This window comes from Ochotona princeps, chromosome 30 (assembly GCF_030435755.1).
Source record: "Ochotona princeps isolate mOchPri1 chromosome 30, mOchPri1.hap1, whole genome shotgun sequence".
Taxonomy (NCBI): domain Eukaryota; kingdom Metazoa; phylum Chordata; class Mammalia; order Lagomorpha; family Ochotonidae; genus Ochotona; species Ochotona princeps.
In genome coordinates, this window is record NC_080861.1 from 12,762,964 (window position 1) to 12,782,397 (window position 19,434).

General features: G+C 42.2%; 1 protein-coding gene across 2 annotated transcripts in view; it reads right to left on the reverse strand.

The window, feature by feature from the left end:
* Positions 1 to 3,022: 3,022 nt before the first annotated feature.
* The window catches only part of NEK10 (NIMA related kinase 10), a 155,935-nt gene continuing 139,523 nt past the window's right edge, over positions 3,023 to 19,434 (reverse strand). For both annotated transcript variants that reach the window (XM_058657180.1, XM_058657179.1), the window contains 5 exons: positions 15,730 to 15,840; positions 10,043 to 10,151; positions 7,334 to 7,386; positions 7,186 to 7,241; positions 3,023 to 3,579 (listed from right to left, as the gene is read on the reverse strand). In XM_058657180.1, the coding sequence (XP_058513163.1) occupies positions 3,531 to 3,579; positions 7,186 to 7,241; positions 7,334 to 7,386; positions 10,043 to 10,151; positions 15,730 to 15,840 (378 nt within the window). In that variant the 3' untranslated portion in view covers positions 3,023 to 3,530. The remainder of the gene's footprint in view (positions 3,580 to 7,185; positions 7,242 to 7,333; positions 7,387 to 10,042; positions 10,152 to 15,729; positions 15,841 to 19,434) is intronic.

The following is a 19,434-nucleotide window of genomic DNA, read 5'->3' on the forward strand; positions in this document are numbered from 1 at the left end:
TAACTGATGACACACGTAAGAGGCCCTTTGTCACAAAGATGCTTCCAAGGTCTGTGTCTTTCCGCCAATATGAGCAATGGCATTCACGCATGAACCCAGTGTGAGCAGCGTGCTTCTGTCGAAAATACAATCTATTCAAAACTATGTCAGCTTCCGCCAAAGGATGATTAATATCGTTTGAAAAGAATCATACATACATATGTGATATAATATATGATACGATATAATATAAAAATGCAATCTCATAACACATTTAGTGGCGGAGCCTGAAGAATTTTGCCCAAATAGCCAAGGCTTAGGGAGCCTTTCATGACCGCGTGCCAGGGTGCTGACCAGCTGTGTCAGCTCATACTTCCTTGCATTGCCGCTCAGAAATAAAAGACAAAAAAAAAAGATCATTTGAAAGAAATTGTTCCTGCTTGCAGACAGAAACCAAGGACCTTTCTCAAAGAATCTAGCATATTCATTGTACCTGTTTCCTAACTATCTTAAAAAAAAAGAAAAAGAAATTAAAAAGAGAGAGAGAGAGAGAAGTCTTGCAGCCCAGCAAAGCAAAAGGAGAAATGTAGGTTTCATGTATATTAACACTGAAAGAATTAACTACCTAACATTATTATCTTTATACATGGTACATGCAAGTGGTATTAATTGTGATATTACTAGAATTTGCAAACCCACCCTGTGAGATTTTTGATCATCAAAATTCACAGTGATTAATGAGTCACGCATGGATGATACTTACAGTAAGACCTATTACAGTAACTCCCTGTTACGTCATTTGAATACATTTCAGAACAGTGTTTCTTAACTATATTCTGCTTTAAAATGCCACCATAGATTATGGGTGCCCTGTTCGTGTGTCCTTTCTGGATCCAAACAGCATCTCTCTGAGTTTCTGAAACCCACCCACAACTGCAGGCCCAAGTGTCCCCTTTTCTACTATTCCCTGACACCTTCCATTTAAAGATTCTGCACCTGGAAGGCAAAGATGACAACGAGGAAGTAGCTGGTTGCAGTCACTCCCCTGGGAATGGAATATCTTGTTTTTCAAAAAGAAAATTAAGGTTTCCACTACAGATATCCAGATAGAGCTGGTAGATCAAAATAGAATTAACTGAAGCACTTATGTCTCCCAAACAATCCAAAAGGACTGATTCATAATACCCCACGCAGATATTCAGTGACCGAGACTCAGATGGATTTGATGACTGCCCAGGGACTTCCACCACACACGTCATTTAAGTTTATACAAGGGAAAAGGAAAAAAAAAAAAAAGCGCCATTAGCACAAGATGAGACTTACAAAGCACAAGTAACGACTTCATCGCACTCACTAGAAGATGGTTTGGGGAATCAAAACAAAATGGCCATTCTTGTTTGATTAAGAGGGGAGGTGCTCCTCATTTGACAATGGATTAATAAAGAAAGGAAGAAATAGCTTTCGAAAAGCCTACTTCACCCATGTGACGCCATGCATAAAATGGCATCCTACTGGCACCTAACTTATGCGTGCAGACCTGGTCATCCCTGAAGCAGATTCAATGGTTGGACTTGTTTAAGGGAAAACTTGGAGAGTCCATTCATTACTTCAGCAGAATAATACGTCTATCTGCATGGGCCTGACGCTACAGTTGAAAGGACATTCATTCGCTTATTTTTGTTAATTCTTAATGGCCTTTCAAAGAATAAATGTCACTTTGAATGGTCTAAACTAGCTGACCAACTTTTCCCTCCCTGTCAGTGCACACATCTGAAAACCCCTCCAATGAAGCATTTCTTGGAACGGTGTGACTTCGAACTACTGTTGTTTTCTAAATTGTGTCAGTGCATTTTCCCAATGGAGCATGGATTCAATTGTTCAAACTTTCACTGCTTGGTTTAACGGAGATACGGGCTTTTAACCACAATTAGAATTTGTCCCCCTCTAAGTTGCACTTCCCTTAAAATGAGAAAACACCTACTTACACACACTAAAAGATGTGAAGAATAACAAAAGATATTCTAATAAAGTTAGAGTAGAAATACAAGTTTTCCTGGGTAAATGAATCAACGCACCATTTTGAATATGCATGTGAATTTCACTTACAGACATACCTCACTGGAAAGCTAACTAAACATCTTTATTACTGTACTTTGTTATTTGAGTTTATAGTGAATTTGTAATTATATTTTTTGGTGGTCTTCAGTGACTAGTGCATGATTCAGGTGGATTTAAGCATTAAACAAACTAATTTTTAAAATAAGACACATTTACATTAAGACTATTTTGTGCTATACAAAAAAGGTGATAGTGTTTCCATCACTATAAATAATATTGAGTTAAATTCTGTTCAGTCATGTTAGATATGCATCAATGTACATAAAGATAACAAAACTCTGAAAACTAAATTTTAAAAAGTAACTTCAGGTTTCAGATCACTAATTATACAAACATGAAGTGTTCTTTAAGGATTTAGCAGTGCAGTCTGATTTGGCAATAGGAGAATTTCTTGACATTACATCGGAGTTATAAGAAGCTAATGGGAGAATGTTAGCCCAATCTAAATCTAGAAAATGTTGGTCATGTACTCTTCCTACACAGGAATCAGACAGTAGCATTCTAGTTTTTCTTTCTTTGGGCCATCTCGGTGAGTAAAAAATAATCTTATATTTTATTCTATAAGCTCAGTTTGAATTTCCAAACAATATAAACGGATAAGCATTGTAGATAATTTCTGTAAGAAAGGACTTGAAAGAAGGGATATTGCGTCTCTTTTATAAATTCTGTAAATTCTTTGAGGTGCTCTAAAATTAGCACAAAGCTGATCAGCAGCAAAGCATTAGTTCAATCAAAACTTCTCTCTCTCTCTCTCTCTCTATATATATATATATATATACACACACACACACACACATTATATCTAACTTAAACCTAACATTTAACAGTTATTCCTAGAGGCTGTGCAAAATTACAAATACTGTCTACATTGTATCTGGTTCAAGGCCACCAGCACCCAAGTGGTTAAGACAGAACCAATTGTTACATTTTTAAAAATCAACCATACCTTTTTAATTTCTTTTAAGATAAATGGTGTATACAGTATGTCATTCTGAGTCCTATAGTTTTCTTTAGAACAATTGCTTTTATACAAAGAAGGTTAGATAGCTTTAAACATTGCTTTAGCAATCCTGAGTATAAAATATTCATCTGAAAAATATGACTTTTTTCACCTTGGAGGAAAGTTCTGGAGAGTGAGGATACTTAGTTCCCTTACAGATGGATTCATGCTGCAGACTCTTCCCCCAGGGAGACAGGGACCACCCCACCGTGTGGGCATCACAAACCCTGGAATGGACCCCCGAACATTGCAGCTGTCATCCATTGCACCACACAATCCCAGGAGGAAGTCCTACAGGCACCACAGTATTTTGGTCTTCTCTCTTTCACATCTTCCTGGCAGCATCCAGTCACCGGGCATCCTGCAAGTAGTGGCTGAAGTCCAGAACTTGAACTTCGCTGGGGAACGCGAGTCCATTTGAGATGCAGCGTTTTCATCTTTTGGTGGGGTGATTCTTGGTCCCCCATGGATAGGAGTGGTACCTGGGAAAAGCAGAAATAGACACAGTTCCCTACAGTGACAAGTATTTTAGTTCTCACATTCAGTTTCAAAATCCCATGGTTCGGACATGCATATGAATAAATCACAGTGGGTAAAAAAATGCTTTTTATTAAAATGGGAACATTTTTAGAAAGATACCTCTTCTGATGCTCACTGCCAACAGTCCCTTCTAAAATAATCACTCAATGGGAGCTGAAACCCTAAAATAATTCTATATATCCAACAGTCAGTTTAGGGAAATGAAGTAATGCAGGCTGAGTTGATGTAGGTTTCTTTTTATCTTGTTTGTTATTTCTCAGCACATGTAATAAGAGAATACTGTTGTGTGCTCAAAAAGATGATACACTTGTCGTATACTGATTCACAGAACTCAACTGTTTTACTCACACAAACAACGACACAGTGAGGCATTCCAGGCCAGCTCCTTCTGCTAAGGACCTGAATTTCTGTGCATGTAAAATATCAGTCTTCACACACTATTGCAAATGATCAAGACAGCCTACTTCCGGAGGCCAGCCAAGCCTCTTTTGATCTTTTAATTATTATTATTTTCTTTATCTTTCAGTCTTAACTCCCCTTTCCCAAAAGCCCTTATATGAGAAGCCTCTCTTTTGGTCAGGGGTTCTTAGCTGCTATTTCTGCACTTAGCTTTTCCTAAAGCTGTATTTTGTGACTGACACGTCCTCCAAAACCAACAGCTCATGCGTTCTCCAAAACTATTTTAACATTCCAGAACTCTTCCCGCAAAGATGGATGAGACATGATCCCTCCTCTCTCACCAAATTCAAGCCCTAAAAGCAAAGTTCAAAGCAGATGTATGTGCTCAAACACTTTACGCACCGGCGTATGTATAAGCTTGGAGGGACAATGTTAAGTTGTAGTCACGGATGACAAAGGAATGAAGTTGGCAATTCTCTCTGAAAAGTGCTATTCCATAAAGATCATTCTCTAACGCTCTGCGATGATGTGACTATGAGAACCACAGCGGGACTGGGCGGATCCTGGAGGATGAATGAGAAGCGTTTCCCACATCCTGCCACACAGCCCGAACAGCTTTTCTCAACTTGTGTTCCATGAGGAAAAGACACTGATAAGCAAACATGACTAATGGATTTTTGTGTTGTTTTCCCCCAGTGAGATATCTTGGGGCATTTACTGCAGAAATGGAAATGGCTGTTAGCATTCTTCCAAAATGGTCAAATGAGGGCTGGTTTTGTGGCACAGGGCTGCTTAAGCCCCTGCCTGCCAGGCCAGCATCCTATATGATGACCAATTTGAGTCCTGGATTTTCGGGATATCGATTGTGTTGGCCCCTGCAACTATTCAGGAGAGCCAGACAAAACCTAAGTTCCTGACTTTCGGCGGGTCCAGTTCCAGCCGTTATGGCCACTTCAAGGATGAACCAGCAGATCGAAGATGTCTCTGTGACTCTAATCTTCAAATAAATAAATAAACCTTTTTTTAAAAAAATAGGAAAATGTACACTCAGTTTCTCAAACATATTTGGTGATAAAATTTTGTTTTCATTCAACCTTATCTTTAAGATGCATTTATTTTGAAAGGCAGAGGTACAGAGAGGAGGAGAAACAGAAAAAAAAATCTTCCATCTATTGATTCATTCCACAAATGGTCACAACAGTCAGAGCTGGGCCTGTCTGAAGCACGGAACCTGGAGTTTCTTCTGAGACTCTCACATGGGGGCAGGGGACCAAGCAATTTACCATTTTCTGCTGCTTTCCCAGGCCATAAGGGGGGAGCTGGATCAGAGGTGGAGCAGCTGGGACTTGAACTGATACCCAAATGGAATACTGACATTACAGACTGAAGCTTAGCCCACAGTGCCACAGGGCCATCCCCAAAACATCTTCCCTAAAATCTTCAACAACATATTTGGGGGAAAACATACTTTCTGGATTGAGAGGCTGATGATGGATTATTGTGAAATGCTAATTAATCCAGAGTACTTCTCATGTGTCATGACACTGAGCACCCTTCATCCTTTGGCTGTGGGAAAATCATGGCCAGTCCTCAAGTAGAAACTGAAAAGTCGGAAGTTTCTCTACAGCTGGTGGGAGGAGAGCAGTTGCAGACAATGGTAACTTCTACTAACAATATATCTTTGGAAAATGAGAACTATTCATCTTCTCTTTGCAGTCACAAGTCACAACAGAACTAAATTTACAGAGGTGGAATTCTGGAAATATATTATCAAACCAAAGGAGCAAGTAGATGAACAATCTCCATGGGATTCATAAGAAAAAACTCATTGAAATGGAAGGAAAAAAAAAGATAAAATACGGAGACCAAAGTAACCTTAAAAAAGCATCTAATCTCCAGATAATGACCTTAAGCAGGTGTTTCTGAGTCCTCTTTCTCTTACCAAGGGCATTGGCTTACTGATGACCTCTGGAATAATTTGTCACTAAATAGCTGCACCAGCTAGAAAGGAAGGCAGATCCTCCAGACACAAAGGCCACATTGGGAGACACACTCCACAGGATTCTGCCTGACTGACAGCCTTGAGCCTGCTGCAATGTGCTGGATGCTTGCAATCAATCTGATGACTCAGCTCTGAATGGGTGACTTGAGACAACTCATGCATATTGGGCACATAGTGCCCTTACCACTCCTTCCAGACCGCTTCAGGCTGCTCAGATTCCCACGCTAGTGTCTGCATTTCCTCCTGAGTATTTCTCGGGCCTCTAGAGCCATGTCTGCTCACCTTTAATAGAACATCAGAAACACCTGGGAATGAACGCTTCCTGTGCGGAAAGATCTCAAACAATGACTGAAGCTGGGGCTAAGGAACCCCCCGTCCTCCCTGTTTGATGGGCTAACTCTAATGCATGAGTTAACCACTGGCTTTCAGATTTCCATAGTGAGATACCGTTACAGTCATGCACAATGGTAGCCTCTTTGGTTAAGAAACCTCTGTTAAATCGTTGCTTCATTCCTATACTCGTGTTTTCTTGAATTACTTCTCAAACAAACTAATCGCATGTAAATTCTTGGGCCAACCACTGCCCAACGGTAAGAATGCAGGAACTGAGACGTGGTAGACATTGGGTATGTTTTAAGAGAACCAATAGTTATATGAGAAGGTCGTGTACAGCCCTGGTAAGCCAAGGTTTCTTACAGAGAGTAAGCAGATGGCAGCACATAGCAATGAAGTCCCTTTCCCAAAGGAAAATTGGCGTTTTTTTCCTTCTAGCACCATATATGAATAATGATTCAGTTTCAGGGATGGAAACCTAGATTTCCAGCTCTTCTAGAATAGGACAAATAGACGTTTGATTAAAGAAAACATCCTGGAAATGCTTTTCCAGTCATTCCATTCATTATTTATTTATGGAAGTAAATTATTACTCAGGGATCACCCTTTTCAGTTTCTTCAGAAAACACGGTAGCTGTTGCATCACATACCAGACCAGCAACGATGTCCTACCCACAGCTCTGCTCGATCGAACCAAAGATACTTCATAGAAGTTTTTAAAATAAAAAAATGTAAACAACCTCTATAATCAAAACTAGAAAACTCAGATCCAACCCCCGATGGTCACCATGCATCTTCCACCTTGGGGTCTCACCTGCTAGATGTGAAATTGTAATAGCCACTTTCCTCCAGGACCTCTTCAATCACACTCTGAAATTGAAGGAAAAGAGGAAGAGAGGAAATCAGGCTAGCACTGGATGAAAAGCAACCAAAACCCATCGCAGGCATTGCAAACATCTCACCTGCATCTCTTCGTATGTTATTCCTTCCTCTAAATCCAAGCCGGTGGGGAGACCTGCAACAGATAAAAGGCAGAGAATCTGATGTTTGCTTCACACTCCCTTGGTCATTACTGTGACTCCAACTGCAGTGAAAAAGAGATCAGGCTCTTCATGACACAGACTTATCTAGGGGCAATCCCAGAGAACTTTGGCTTTGACTATTCAAACTCTGAATCTAACAGCTAGCTGCTTTGGACTGGTCATCAAAAAGCAATACACAAATATTTGGGGGAATTGCTCATGCTATAAATCAGTCAATTAGGACAGTTTGACGTGTGTTTGTGTTGAGGAAGGGAAGGAGTACTTTCAAACAAAGAGGCAGGAATTTTAAATAATTATTCCTTAATCCATACAGAAAATGTATATTTGCCAAAAAGAAAAATTCATTAGGGACACAAAAACAAAAGGTTAGGGTCTGGCTCTGTGGCCTAGCAGCTAAAGTCCTTGCCTTGCATGCACCAGGATCCCATATGGCCACTGGTTCTAACCCTGGCAGCCCCGCTTCCCATCCAGTTCCTTGCTTGTGGCCTGGGAAAGCAGTCAAGGACGGCCCAAAGCCTTGGGACCCTGCACCCGTGTGGGAGACCTGGAGGACATTCCTGGCTCCTGGCATCAGATCAGCGCAGCTCCAACCATTGCAGCCACTTGGGAAGTGAATCAACGGATGGAAGATCTTCCTCTCTGTCTCTCCTCCTCTATATATCTGACTTTCCAATTAAAAATAAGTAAATCTTTTTAAAAATAATGAAAAGCTAAAGATACCAAATATCTGTGCCTTTCAGAAGGTCACCTAAAGGCAAACAGCATGCAACTCATTCCAGAAAACATTTCGATGGTTGGTGAGAACATGGCATGCCAGCAGCAGAAATCAAACAGCCCAAGAAGGTGCCGAGCTTCAACTCAGATCAATTAACACAGACTGCGGGTGGAGTTGTCTTGCCACTTTGGATAAAGAAATCAAAAACCATTTAAAGACAGAAGGAGATGTGAAATGCGAGTGCAGGCAGCTCATTTGTAAAGCCACGTTTAAAGGTGTTCCCCGCTGTGCCAGCAAGCTCTGTTGTCTTTGCTTGTGCCCAGCCTGCCACCCCAGGGGCCAGGCCTGGTCAGCTCTAGGGTGGAGCATCCAGCTGCTCTGGGAATTGCGTGGCAACTCCCAGGCTTTTGAGAGACTTGCAGCTGCATTTTTCATTTCTTTGGCATTCCTATCATAAGGAGCAGTGGGGCCTGCCAATGATGAATACACCTGTCCTGGAGAGGCTTTTCAAAGCAAATGACTTCAGACAATATTTGATCTGCATCCTTCAGATGTCTCAGAGACTATTTTAAATGAAAGTCAGCCTGCCTCGGGGTTTGCTTTCACTCAGCAGTTCAAGACTTGAAAAAAGTTTGAGTATGGCGCCTCGAAATATTTTGCTAGGGAACCGCAGCAGCACAATGCACGCTTCCAAGCTGGGGAGATGGCAAGTCTTAACTGGGAAAGGCTCACTTCTAGCCATGTTTTCAAGTGACATAACTATAGTTTATGGGACTCAAAAATGACTTAGAAACTCTTGAAGCTTCCTCTTCAAATTTCTAATAGAGTGGGAGGCACTGTGTTGGAACAGGTAAAGCCACCACTTGCAAAAGTAGCATCATGCATAGGCCTGACATTGGGTCCTAGCTGTTCCACTTCTGATTCAGCTCCTTACAGAATGCCTGGGAAAGCACTGGAGAACAGTCCAAGTGTCTGTTCCCCTACCACCAACATGGGATACCTAGAACAAGTTCCTGGCTCCTGGCTTTGACCTGGTCCAGTCCCCACTGTTGAATCCATTTGGAATATAAACCAACAGATGGAAGAGCGCTCTCTCTCTCTCTCTCTCTCTCTGTCTCTCTCTCTCTCTCTTTGTCTTTCTGTAACTGCCTTCCAATGAAAGAAACAAATCTTCTCAAGAAAGAGAGAATTCAAATATAACATGGAAAGTTCTGGGACCTGACGTTGGTACTAGCCCCTGCCATTGGCCTGGAACATTTTGTTTATTCTGGGGTCCTCACTATAACTTCAGGATGCAGTACTATTTATTTTTATTTATGTTTAATAATATGTGATTAGGTGGGTTTTTTTCCATTCCCATTTTATTGGGAGTTTAGAGAGGTTCAATAACTTCATCTAAGGTCAGTTATACTAGGTACTCAAGTTTGCAGAATCCGCACCTTTAGTCCCCGGGTGACACTGCTTTTCCTTGTGAAATGCATGCTAAAAAGAACAAAATAAATAAATAGGTCTGATGTGGAGTCTTTAGGTAAGCTCGAAGCTTCCTGCAGCTTGAAAATTTAAACTTTTTCATGTCTGCTTTTTCGTCTCCCTAGAGGCTCTTGGGTATTTGATTTCCCATCATCAGATAAGCACAAAGAAATAAAAGGAAATGCAATTCACCCACACAGATCCCTCTCTTGTTTGTGGTATTAATAAATGATCAAGGGACTTGCCGCCACGGGGTGAGATACATCTCGGGGAATTTTGAGATTCCTACCATATGTCCCTTTTTAACTGTTGCCACAGCAAATCCGAAGAAACTCTATTTATTTTTTTCCTTTTAAATTGAAGATAATCTTTCAGGGATTGCTGTTGATCCAGACAATCTATTTGTGTGTAAAAGCCAGATTATCCACGGCGCCAACCATTACCTGTAGGGTCACTGGGGGACAGGCTTTTTCCATCCGACGAGTGACGTAACAAATGGTAATCTGCTGTGAAAAAGTTGGGTTCAATCGGTTCTGGAGATCCCTGAGATAACTGAAAGCGAGAAAGCAACACAGCCTCTTATTTCACACTCGGGAGGAAATGGCAGAAGCCCTCTGAGGGGTCTCCACCATCCTGCATCCCTGCATGGGAAATTTAGTGCCATATGATTTTCATTTCGTCGTAAACAGATAAACATCTCCTGCCTTCCAAAAGAATCTATAAATTGGAAGCAGGCAAATTACAGTGAAAGCAAGTTAGACAATTCCCTGGTCACAAGGAGGCGGGTGGGGGGGTGGCAGGGAAAGCAGTTTTACTGCTTTATGAGAGCAAACTAAAAATGGATACAAAAATAATAACATGAGCCTAGGATATCAGCTTGTTATTTTTTGATCAGCTGTAGGAGGAATAAACTCCAATTATTCAAGAGACCAATAGGTTTACCCTAAATCATGTTTCTTTTTCATATATCTGCTTTGAAAAAGTACCTTGTTGTTAGACCAAGCAAAACAAGTTTCTTAAAAGCATTTTTCTAAATCGCTATTTAATTAACTTTAACCTGGAAACATCATTTCTCATAAACTACCCTGAAGGAAAGAGTAATTCACCAAATGATAGGATTTATTAAGATTCTGACTATTCAAGGTCCTTCAGTAAATCTAAAATTTTTGATGGAATTTTAGGTTCTACATGGGTTTCAACCTTCTTTCACCTTTAATTTCCACAAGCATTTGGTCTGGCTAAGTTTTAGATTCTCAGTTAATATACTTTAAGATGCCAAGTCATACTAATAAACCAGGAATGACTGGCACAACTTGGACTATGCAGTGGAAATTACCTTGGATTCACATATTCTGTCCATAAGTTAAATCACTGTGAGTCATTTGAGAATATACGGAGTGTACCCTATAATCAAACAACACACTTACTCTACAACACTTCCAGAACAGAAGCCTCACGTTCAAGGATTTACACAGAGGAAGGAGGACCTAGGTCCATCAGAAAATAGACACAAGAATGCCCATAGTGCCTTCATGGAAACTCCCAAATGGAAAACTCCCAAATGCCTTGGGATTGAGGGAGAGATACATTAGGATGTATACATGTAATGGAATTCTGCAGAGCAATAAAAAGAAACAACTATGAATACACAAAGCAACAGAGATGAATGTGAATTAGAGAAGCCTAAAGCAAACTACATAATGCATGACTTGACTTAGAAAAATTTTCATGATCAGACCAAACTAATCAACGGCAATCCAAAACAGCATAATGATAACATTGTGGCAGGATGGGAGGTCCCCCCAGACAGCAACCTTTTACAAGGCTGAAAATGTTCATAAATTAATGTAGGTGATGACCACTCAGCTGAATACATATTATGTACAAGTTCATAGAACTGAAAATGTGCCTCACTACACGCATTACACACTGTTATACTTTACTAAGATACTTATGTTAGCAATTAATAACAAATCTTCCCATCAATATATTTTAATGACTTATTTATTTAGTTGAAAATCAGAGTTACAGAGAAAGAGGAAGAGAGAAAGAATCTTCTATCTACTGGTTCACTTCCCAGATGGTTGCAATAACCAGGGATGGTGTAAGCTGAAGCTGAGAGCCGGGAACTTCATCCAGGTCTCCCAGTTGAGTTGCAGGAACCCCAGTACCTTTATCCTCTGTTGCTTTTCCCAGACCATTAGCAAGGAGCTGGATTGGAAGTGAAGCAGCCAAGATTTGAACTGGAGTCCAAATGGGATGCCAACATCGCAAGCATCAGCTTTACCCACTATGCCACAACACGGCTCCAGCCTCATACTTTTTTATATTCTGAACACAAAACACATGTTTTTTAAGTTGTATGTTGCTACATACCTACCATACACCAGAAAAATATATAGTTCCATCTTTCTCATTCTTCAAAATTGTTTTCCTTACTTCCATGTTGACTAGTTAAAATTAATAGCCCATCTGTTACAGACAAGGCATTAAGACCACAGGGCTGGCATTGTGGTGTATCAAGTAAAGCCACCACCTATAATGCTGGCATCCCATATGGGCACCAGTTTGAGTCCTAACTGTTTAACTTCTGATCCAGCCTCCTGATACTGACCTGCGAAAGATGCTCCAGGTGTTCACGCCCTTGAACCCACACGGGAGACAAAGATGAAGTTTCTACCTCTTGGCTTCGTCCCCACCATGCAGCCATTTGAGAAGTGAACCGGATATGTAATCTCAGTATCTCTCTCTCTCTCTCTCTCTTTTACTTTCAAATAAATAAATATTTGTTTACACAATCATTGTCCAACGATGCATTGTCTAAGGCATGAGAACCATGTCATCATTCCCTCAGTAAGTTCCTCATTAGGACTGTGATGTCATGGACAGAGACAGCCCTGAGGATGCTGTATTTCTCCTAGCCCAGCTACCAGCTCGCCTTGAATGAGCTTCTTCATATGTCCAGTAATGTTGAAAATGGTTTCCTGGTATTGATCTTCAAACATTTCATGTAGGGTTTTTTTCTCCTATGATTTAGTATAGCAGTAAAACTAAAAAGTTTATTTACATTTATTAAGTGTATACACTGCATCCTAAAGATTTAAAACCTCAAAAAAAAAAAAAAAACCAGTATGTTGATTGTGACCTAAAAAGATCAAACTGCCACTTTAAATCCCTTAAGGCACTTCAAATCCCTTTCATTGATTTGAAACTTTGGGACATGGAGTTTCTAAGATTTCCAGGACTTCTGCAGCATTAGCAGTCTCTGTTAACTCAGGCACTGCAAATCCTGAGTAGTGGGGCATTAAATGAATGCAAAACCAAAATTCCATTAGTCTCACATTAGAACCCAAATTAAATTACTTATATTTTAGGGACACCCAGAACTACTACATTTCTGCAGTTTAATTTACAGAGATATATATTTGTTCAGCAAATATCTGTGTTTGTCCGTGACTATGTGTCGGATGAGGTGTTTTATCAGCTGAACAGAATGGCCTTGCAACAGAGCCTCTTGACTGCCCACACAGAATGCACTGGGCACTGCTGATTCATGAAGCTTCCATGGGTCTCTGCCAAAGACTGGAAAAATATAAGGCAAGCTCATTACAGACACACCAAGTCATGAGTAAAAGCCAGAGGAACTGAACAACGTGCCTGTCAAGATTAGAGTCGGAAGCCTGGAGTTAGGAAGTAAGTTTGACTGTCTGTGCTAAATAAGGTAAACTTGGCCATTCTTATCTGCCCTCAAGTGCAAACTGGGAACCTAAGTCGCGGGACGGCCAAGGCTGACAAGAAGCAGTTGTGTCTGATCACCCCGTTACAGGGGAGATGTCATTGTGTCTCGTCTAGAGCTCCTTACTTAAATAATGGCTCACGAATGGCAATCAACAGCATTTGGGCACTGGTGGAAAAGCAGTGTCTTGGGCTCAGGGTATAAGTGATTTAGGATAACTAGATAGCCTGTCCTAATAAAAAAAAAAAAAAAAAAAACAGTGCCAAGACTGTCAGACCAATAGCTCCCAGTGGGCCGGCATTGTGTTCTGCTGCTTAAAGGATCAGCTGCATAGCTATAGCAGCCATCACCTGGCAGCTGCTTGGAGTACACGGCCTCTACTCTGCCCCAAGCCATCAGCTCAGACACAATGTGTTAACAAGATGCCTCAAGTCATCAATGGGTACTATAAATGTGGGAATCTCTGACCCTCCTGCACCACAGAGTCTCGAATTTGGCTCAGAGTGGAATCATCAGGGATCCAGTCCCTGGGGATTTTCCCCCATGGGGATTAACTCATGATCAGCAACACAGGGTTGAAGAGTTTCAGGCGCTTCTAATGTGCAGCAGATACTAACAATTTCAGTGCATTAGAATGGCCACATCCTTAAAGAGCTTCCCAGCTGGTTTAAGCATGGGTTGAAATGACACTGGTAACTTACCATGCAATGATTCTCACTGCCAACTATGGGCTATAGTCACCCGGGGTCAGAGATGCCCCCCCGATTCCCACCGTACTTCTGAGCCATCCTGAAAAGGCCACCCTCTCTCCCCAGAAGAGACAGCCCTGGTTGATTCTTTGACCCAGGTGCTCTTACATAGAACATGACCTGCCCAACTGGAAGTGGTAGCATTTCTATAAGAGCTGTTTTCAAAATGCTAACATCCAGACACTGGTCTGGGAGGACTGTGGTGTCAAAATGAAAAACACACACAACAAACTCTTCATTACAGAAGTAGTAATAAATAATACAATTAAAAGGAGTATTAAAAGGGAACATGATATGCCCTGGGCATGGGATTCGGGGGTGGGAAGGGTGTCCCAGCTACCTCGATGCAGCAAACGCTTCTCTGCAGAGGCTTGGGTCTCATAAAACTAGGATTTCTGCTAAAATATGTTTGTGTACAAACCGGATTATCCTGAACAGCATTTTAATAAGAATCTGAAAACCTAGCAACCTGGAATCTTTCCACAGGAGATTGAAGTTTCTGTCACTTTGAAATATATGTATTGGTATTCATGGTACAGTGTGTAAAGATCATAAAATAAATATCCGAGGGCTCCTCCACTTCTCTTTTGATCTCCTCCAGCTCCATCTCTTGACTGGTTGCCGACACAACCCCGGGAAGAACTCTGCCGAGGTCAGGCTGGAGCTGTGCTTACCTGCAGCTGCCTGTCTTCCCATCTTCTTTGTGGAGTGTGTGTGTGTGTGTGCGTGTGTGTGTGTGTGTATGTGTGTGTGTCTAAGCAATTGCCACAGATACAAGACAACGCTGCAGAAATATATTGTGTGCATTTCTTACCAGAGAATCTATCCTATTTTCTGAATAATGAGTTTACACTGACTGCTGGATCCATTAGAGCAGAAAGGAACCTCAAAGAGGAAAAATTCACCGGCAGCATGACAATGCCAAGATGCAAGCCGATGAAGAAACTGCTAAATATCGGAAGTTGGAGTGGAACCGAGCGCCCTTATCCATCCAGGACCTGAACTATTTGAATCTCGAGCCTGATAGAGACAGCAGAGCCTTACAGAGTTTATAGCCACTTCCAGAGACTGTCAAAACCGCTACAAGTAGGACAAAGGGATTTCCTGTCCACTGAGCCATGAGGCAAAGGTGGACGACGTTCTTCCCATCTGATTTAGTAACTCGGTTTCCACACATCCGAAGAGAAACAGCTGGCTGCTAGCATCTGAAGTTTAGGAAACTATAGCATGCTGAAGACAGAATCTTGGAAAGAGTGCCCTCAGTGCTGTCGGAGGCTGAAGGTCATGACCTCACACACGGAGCCGCTTTTTCAGAGTGGCATACCTCAGCCGAAGGTCCTGTCGAAGACCATGCTGATAAGGTGAGCGGCTGGTGCCTGCTAATAGAGACTCAACCCTACACATTTTTAGTCAAAGGAAGCAAAACACTGTGTGCAATAATACTGAAAGGATTGTTCATCGTGGCAGAATAGCAGCCACAGGAAATAAGGGTGAAAAAAATCTGAGGCAAAAAAAAAATGCATCTTAAGATAACATCCTTTGATGGACAACACAGCTTAAAATACAGAGTCTAGGAGGTACAGAATGTTACTCTCGCGAAATGCTTTTTGTAAGCCAAAGAATTATTGTATAAAGAATACCATACCTTTTTAATTTCAGATTTCAAATGACAAGGGTTACTCTGCTGGCTGAAGAGGGATTTCTTGAATCTCTCTATCACTCTTCTTTTCAAATTATGGTGCAAAGCTGGAGGAAGCTGCAAATAAAACAAAACAAAAACAGGAAAACAACCATTAGAACGAAATGGCTTACACTGGGCAGCTGACCACTGGGACGCTTCCCCTGGGGTGAAGGGGGGGAGTGGGGCTGTCTATGTGACAGTAACTAGTCAAGGGGACTAAGAGCTTAAACTTTTATTCTGGATCATTCAGAAGGCATAAAGTGTATTCTTCTCTCTTCTAAGATCTGCCTCTGTTTAGCATTCTTTGATTTATTATTTTTGTATTACAGTTGAATCACTCACTAGTGATCTGCAGACATTGAACTTTGTAAACAATGGCCTTGATGCAGAGGACTCTCCTAACTCAGAGCTAGTGAGCTTAGAGTAGCAAGCCCAGAACCGGGCTAAACACCTCTGCCCTGGCCACCGTGTTGGTCCTAAAACCTTTGAACTGGGAAATACATTTGCCACATGAAGTTCAAGCTGAAGGTCGCCTGAGATGCTCCTTAAAATGTTTATCAGGGAAATATCAAGTCCTAACAACTAGTCTTATCCAGAACAAAGAGAGAACAGATTCAGATATATTGGTGCCTGGCTCGGATCACTTCGATTTACTGAGCAAATGCAGAAAGACAATGTAGACTCTTAGAACTGAGGGTAACTGGATGCAAATAAGAATATCAAAAGACTGATTGGCAGTGCATTGCAGGTAGCATTTCTGCCACGAAATCAAAGATCCTGAAACCAACAGAGGGATGAAATGAGGTTTGAGAGAAAGACAAGAAAAAAGAAAAAGCATCAGAATTGCATAAGGCATTAAGATAATATTTCTTTTTGGTTAAGTTGTTAAGAGAGAACTTGAAAGCAGAGAGGAGAGACATGTAAGAAACAAAGAGGTTATGTGGGAAGAAAACTGTGGTAGAAGGTGCTCTCAACACTAGAAGAAGAAAAAAACCTGGGAAAGCAGTAGAAGATAGCCCAAAGCCTTGAACCCTGCTCAGCCCGTGGCTTCAAGTCAGCTCAGCTCTAGCCATTGTGGCCATTTTGGGGAGTGAACCAGCAGATGGAAGATCTTTGTCTCTCCTTTTCTCTGTAAATTTGTCTTTCCAATAAAAATAATGTCAAAAAAAATAAAGAAAGAAAGAGAAAGCTGCAGCGTCTTCCTGGGATCAGTCTCACTCTGCACAGCACCTCATCTTAAAAGCTTTCATTCAAGATTTTAAATTTTTGGTCATAACGAAAACTCGTGAATAGTTCCATTGTAGATAATGTCAATGTAATGGTATATGTATAACAGCAAAATACTGAGAAGGAAATATGAGCTGCACACACAAAAGTCACCGGGTCACCTTGTGTGTCCAAAGACAGACCGGTTTCCCGTGACAGAGATGAGCTGTTGGTTTCCTCCCTGGCTTGCTGACCTGAAGACAGCGATGATGGGTACAGATGACAAGCCAGGCGGGGAAGGGGAAGGATGCTCACCTCTTGACTTTTCAAGTTGTCACTCTTAGATGATCTTTATGGATCTGCCTCCATGGAAATTGGCCAGGAAAGGCCATTCCCAGTCAAAAAGAAGGGATAGTTTTCTGTTTGTGTTTTAAAGTTGAAACTGTTAGTTGTCAGGTGGTTACCCGGCCCTGCAGTTTCAGGGCCGTCAGCATGTGTGAGTCTGTGAGACGTGGACTAGTGCCTGGAAGGTGTTCTGACACTTGTGAACAAGGTGTTCCTTTGCAATCAGCGCCAGAACGAGCGGCTCTCTGTGTTGTCTTTGACCCCATAGCAAATCCGCTAGTACAGTGTTTGCACCACATGGGCCCGGCCACTCCCAGGCATGCTTGCTGGCCAGCTAGTGTTCTTGGGACTTGTCCTTAGCCAGTAGCAGGATGCTGAGCTCTGCCAGTAGAGGGCACTGGAGGGACACTGGTGGAAGACAAGGCTGTCCTGGATTCTCGGAAGCTCTTGTCACCCTCTCCACTCAACACATGTGCGACCCTTACGGGGTGATACTCACCCACCTGCCCTTAAACTGTCACCATCCAACTCAGTGGCACCAACCCTGCAGTGGCTTCTAGAGAGTTCCAAGGAGTCACACCACCCAGACAAGGCCTCCCCTACTGAAGCCCAGCACGCCAGCCTCTGATCCCCATAAGCTCCACCACTTGGATCCTCAACCAGGAGGTACCTAACATGATGGCTCGCCCTGGTCACCCAGCTCCAGGCTTCACTTCAAGTTTCCCCAGCACAGAAGTTCAGTTTCTCTGAGTTTCCCGAGAAGTACAGCCCTCAGCCCGGGGCGAGGGTCACAATCCAAGGCTTGGAAAGGTTCCATGACAGTCCAGACAGCAATGTTGTGCTGACAGAGCTGATAATCACATCCAAATGTAATGGGATAGATCGCTAAATTCGCAATGCCAGCTCAGCTCATCAAGTATCTCATGTGAAAATAAGAAGGAGAAAAAAAAAAAGTATTCTAAAACTTGGACATCTCGTGGGCCAGATAAAACTGCCCTATTTGATACCCAAATCACCCTGAGTTTTCCTTGTCAGCGGCAGCAGCTTGTCACACTGTGTCTGACAAGCTTCCCTTGCATGCAATTTCTGTGGCCTCCACTGAGGCAAACGTCTTCAAAAGAATGCTCATTTCTCTTAAGACCCACAATTAGGATCGAATCTGTCACAAGAGTCATGTCTCAGTATGATCCGAGGCAAGAACTGCATGCTGTGACTCCACAGGACATAGCTGGCACACCAAAAGCATTGCAAGATTTTACTCTCAAATACCAGCAGCAACCCAGAGGATACGTCCATGAGGGGATTTAAGGATAAGAGGCCAGGAAGGAAGAGCCATGATGCTAGAGAAGACTCTGTCAGCAGGGGCATAGGCACCAGAGACTGCATATTCAATGTATTAGCATTTACAACTCGACATCGTAGTTCAGGTAGTTCAGCAGGGGCCTGTGTGCAGGGAAGGCAAATGCCAGCGACTGTAGGACATGTTCGGGAAGGAAATCAAAGGCTGATGGGAACAGGTGTGTTTATCATGCACTCCCTGCACACCCACTCTGCAGCCACATTCAGCAAGGACAGACAAGGGTCACTCCCCTCACTGAGGCACTGTGAAGTGCTTTGGAGAGGAGCACAGTAGCATCCTCCAAATGCCCTGTGTTTGTTCTCCTTCGTGGGTTAACTATGATGTCTAAGGACACAACATTCCATTGTACCCAATCGGCAGTGGACAAGGAACAGTGCAAATCATTAGTGATAAATTGGTAGCATTTACCACCGCCCCCCTCCCGCCACAGCCCACCTCCCCCAATGAGCAACAAGGGTTTACTGCTTAGTTTAGAATGCCCTGGCCCAAGGAGATCTTGGATGGTGGTTAATTAAGTGTCTCCAGAAAAGAAACAGTTAACGTTCTAGAATATTCCTTGTTCTGCACAAGAGAAAAGAAACTCTGGGTCCAGCAGACACAAGTCTGACCCGTGTTGCCATTGCTGGAGGGGAGTTTCAGAGACTCTCCCACCATCGCAAGCCTCAGACAATTCAGAGGTCCCAATATCCTTGCTTAAAAAAAAGCGGGGAATCCATGAAGAACAGTCTAGAAATATCGTCATGAGATTATACAACACA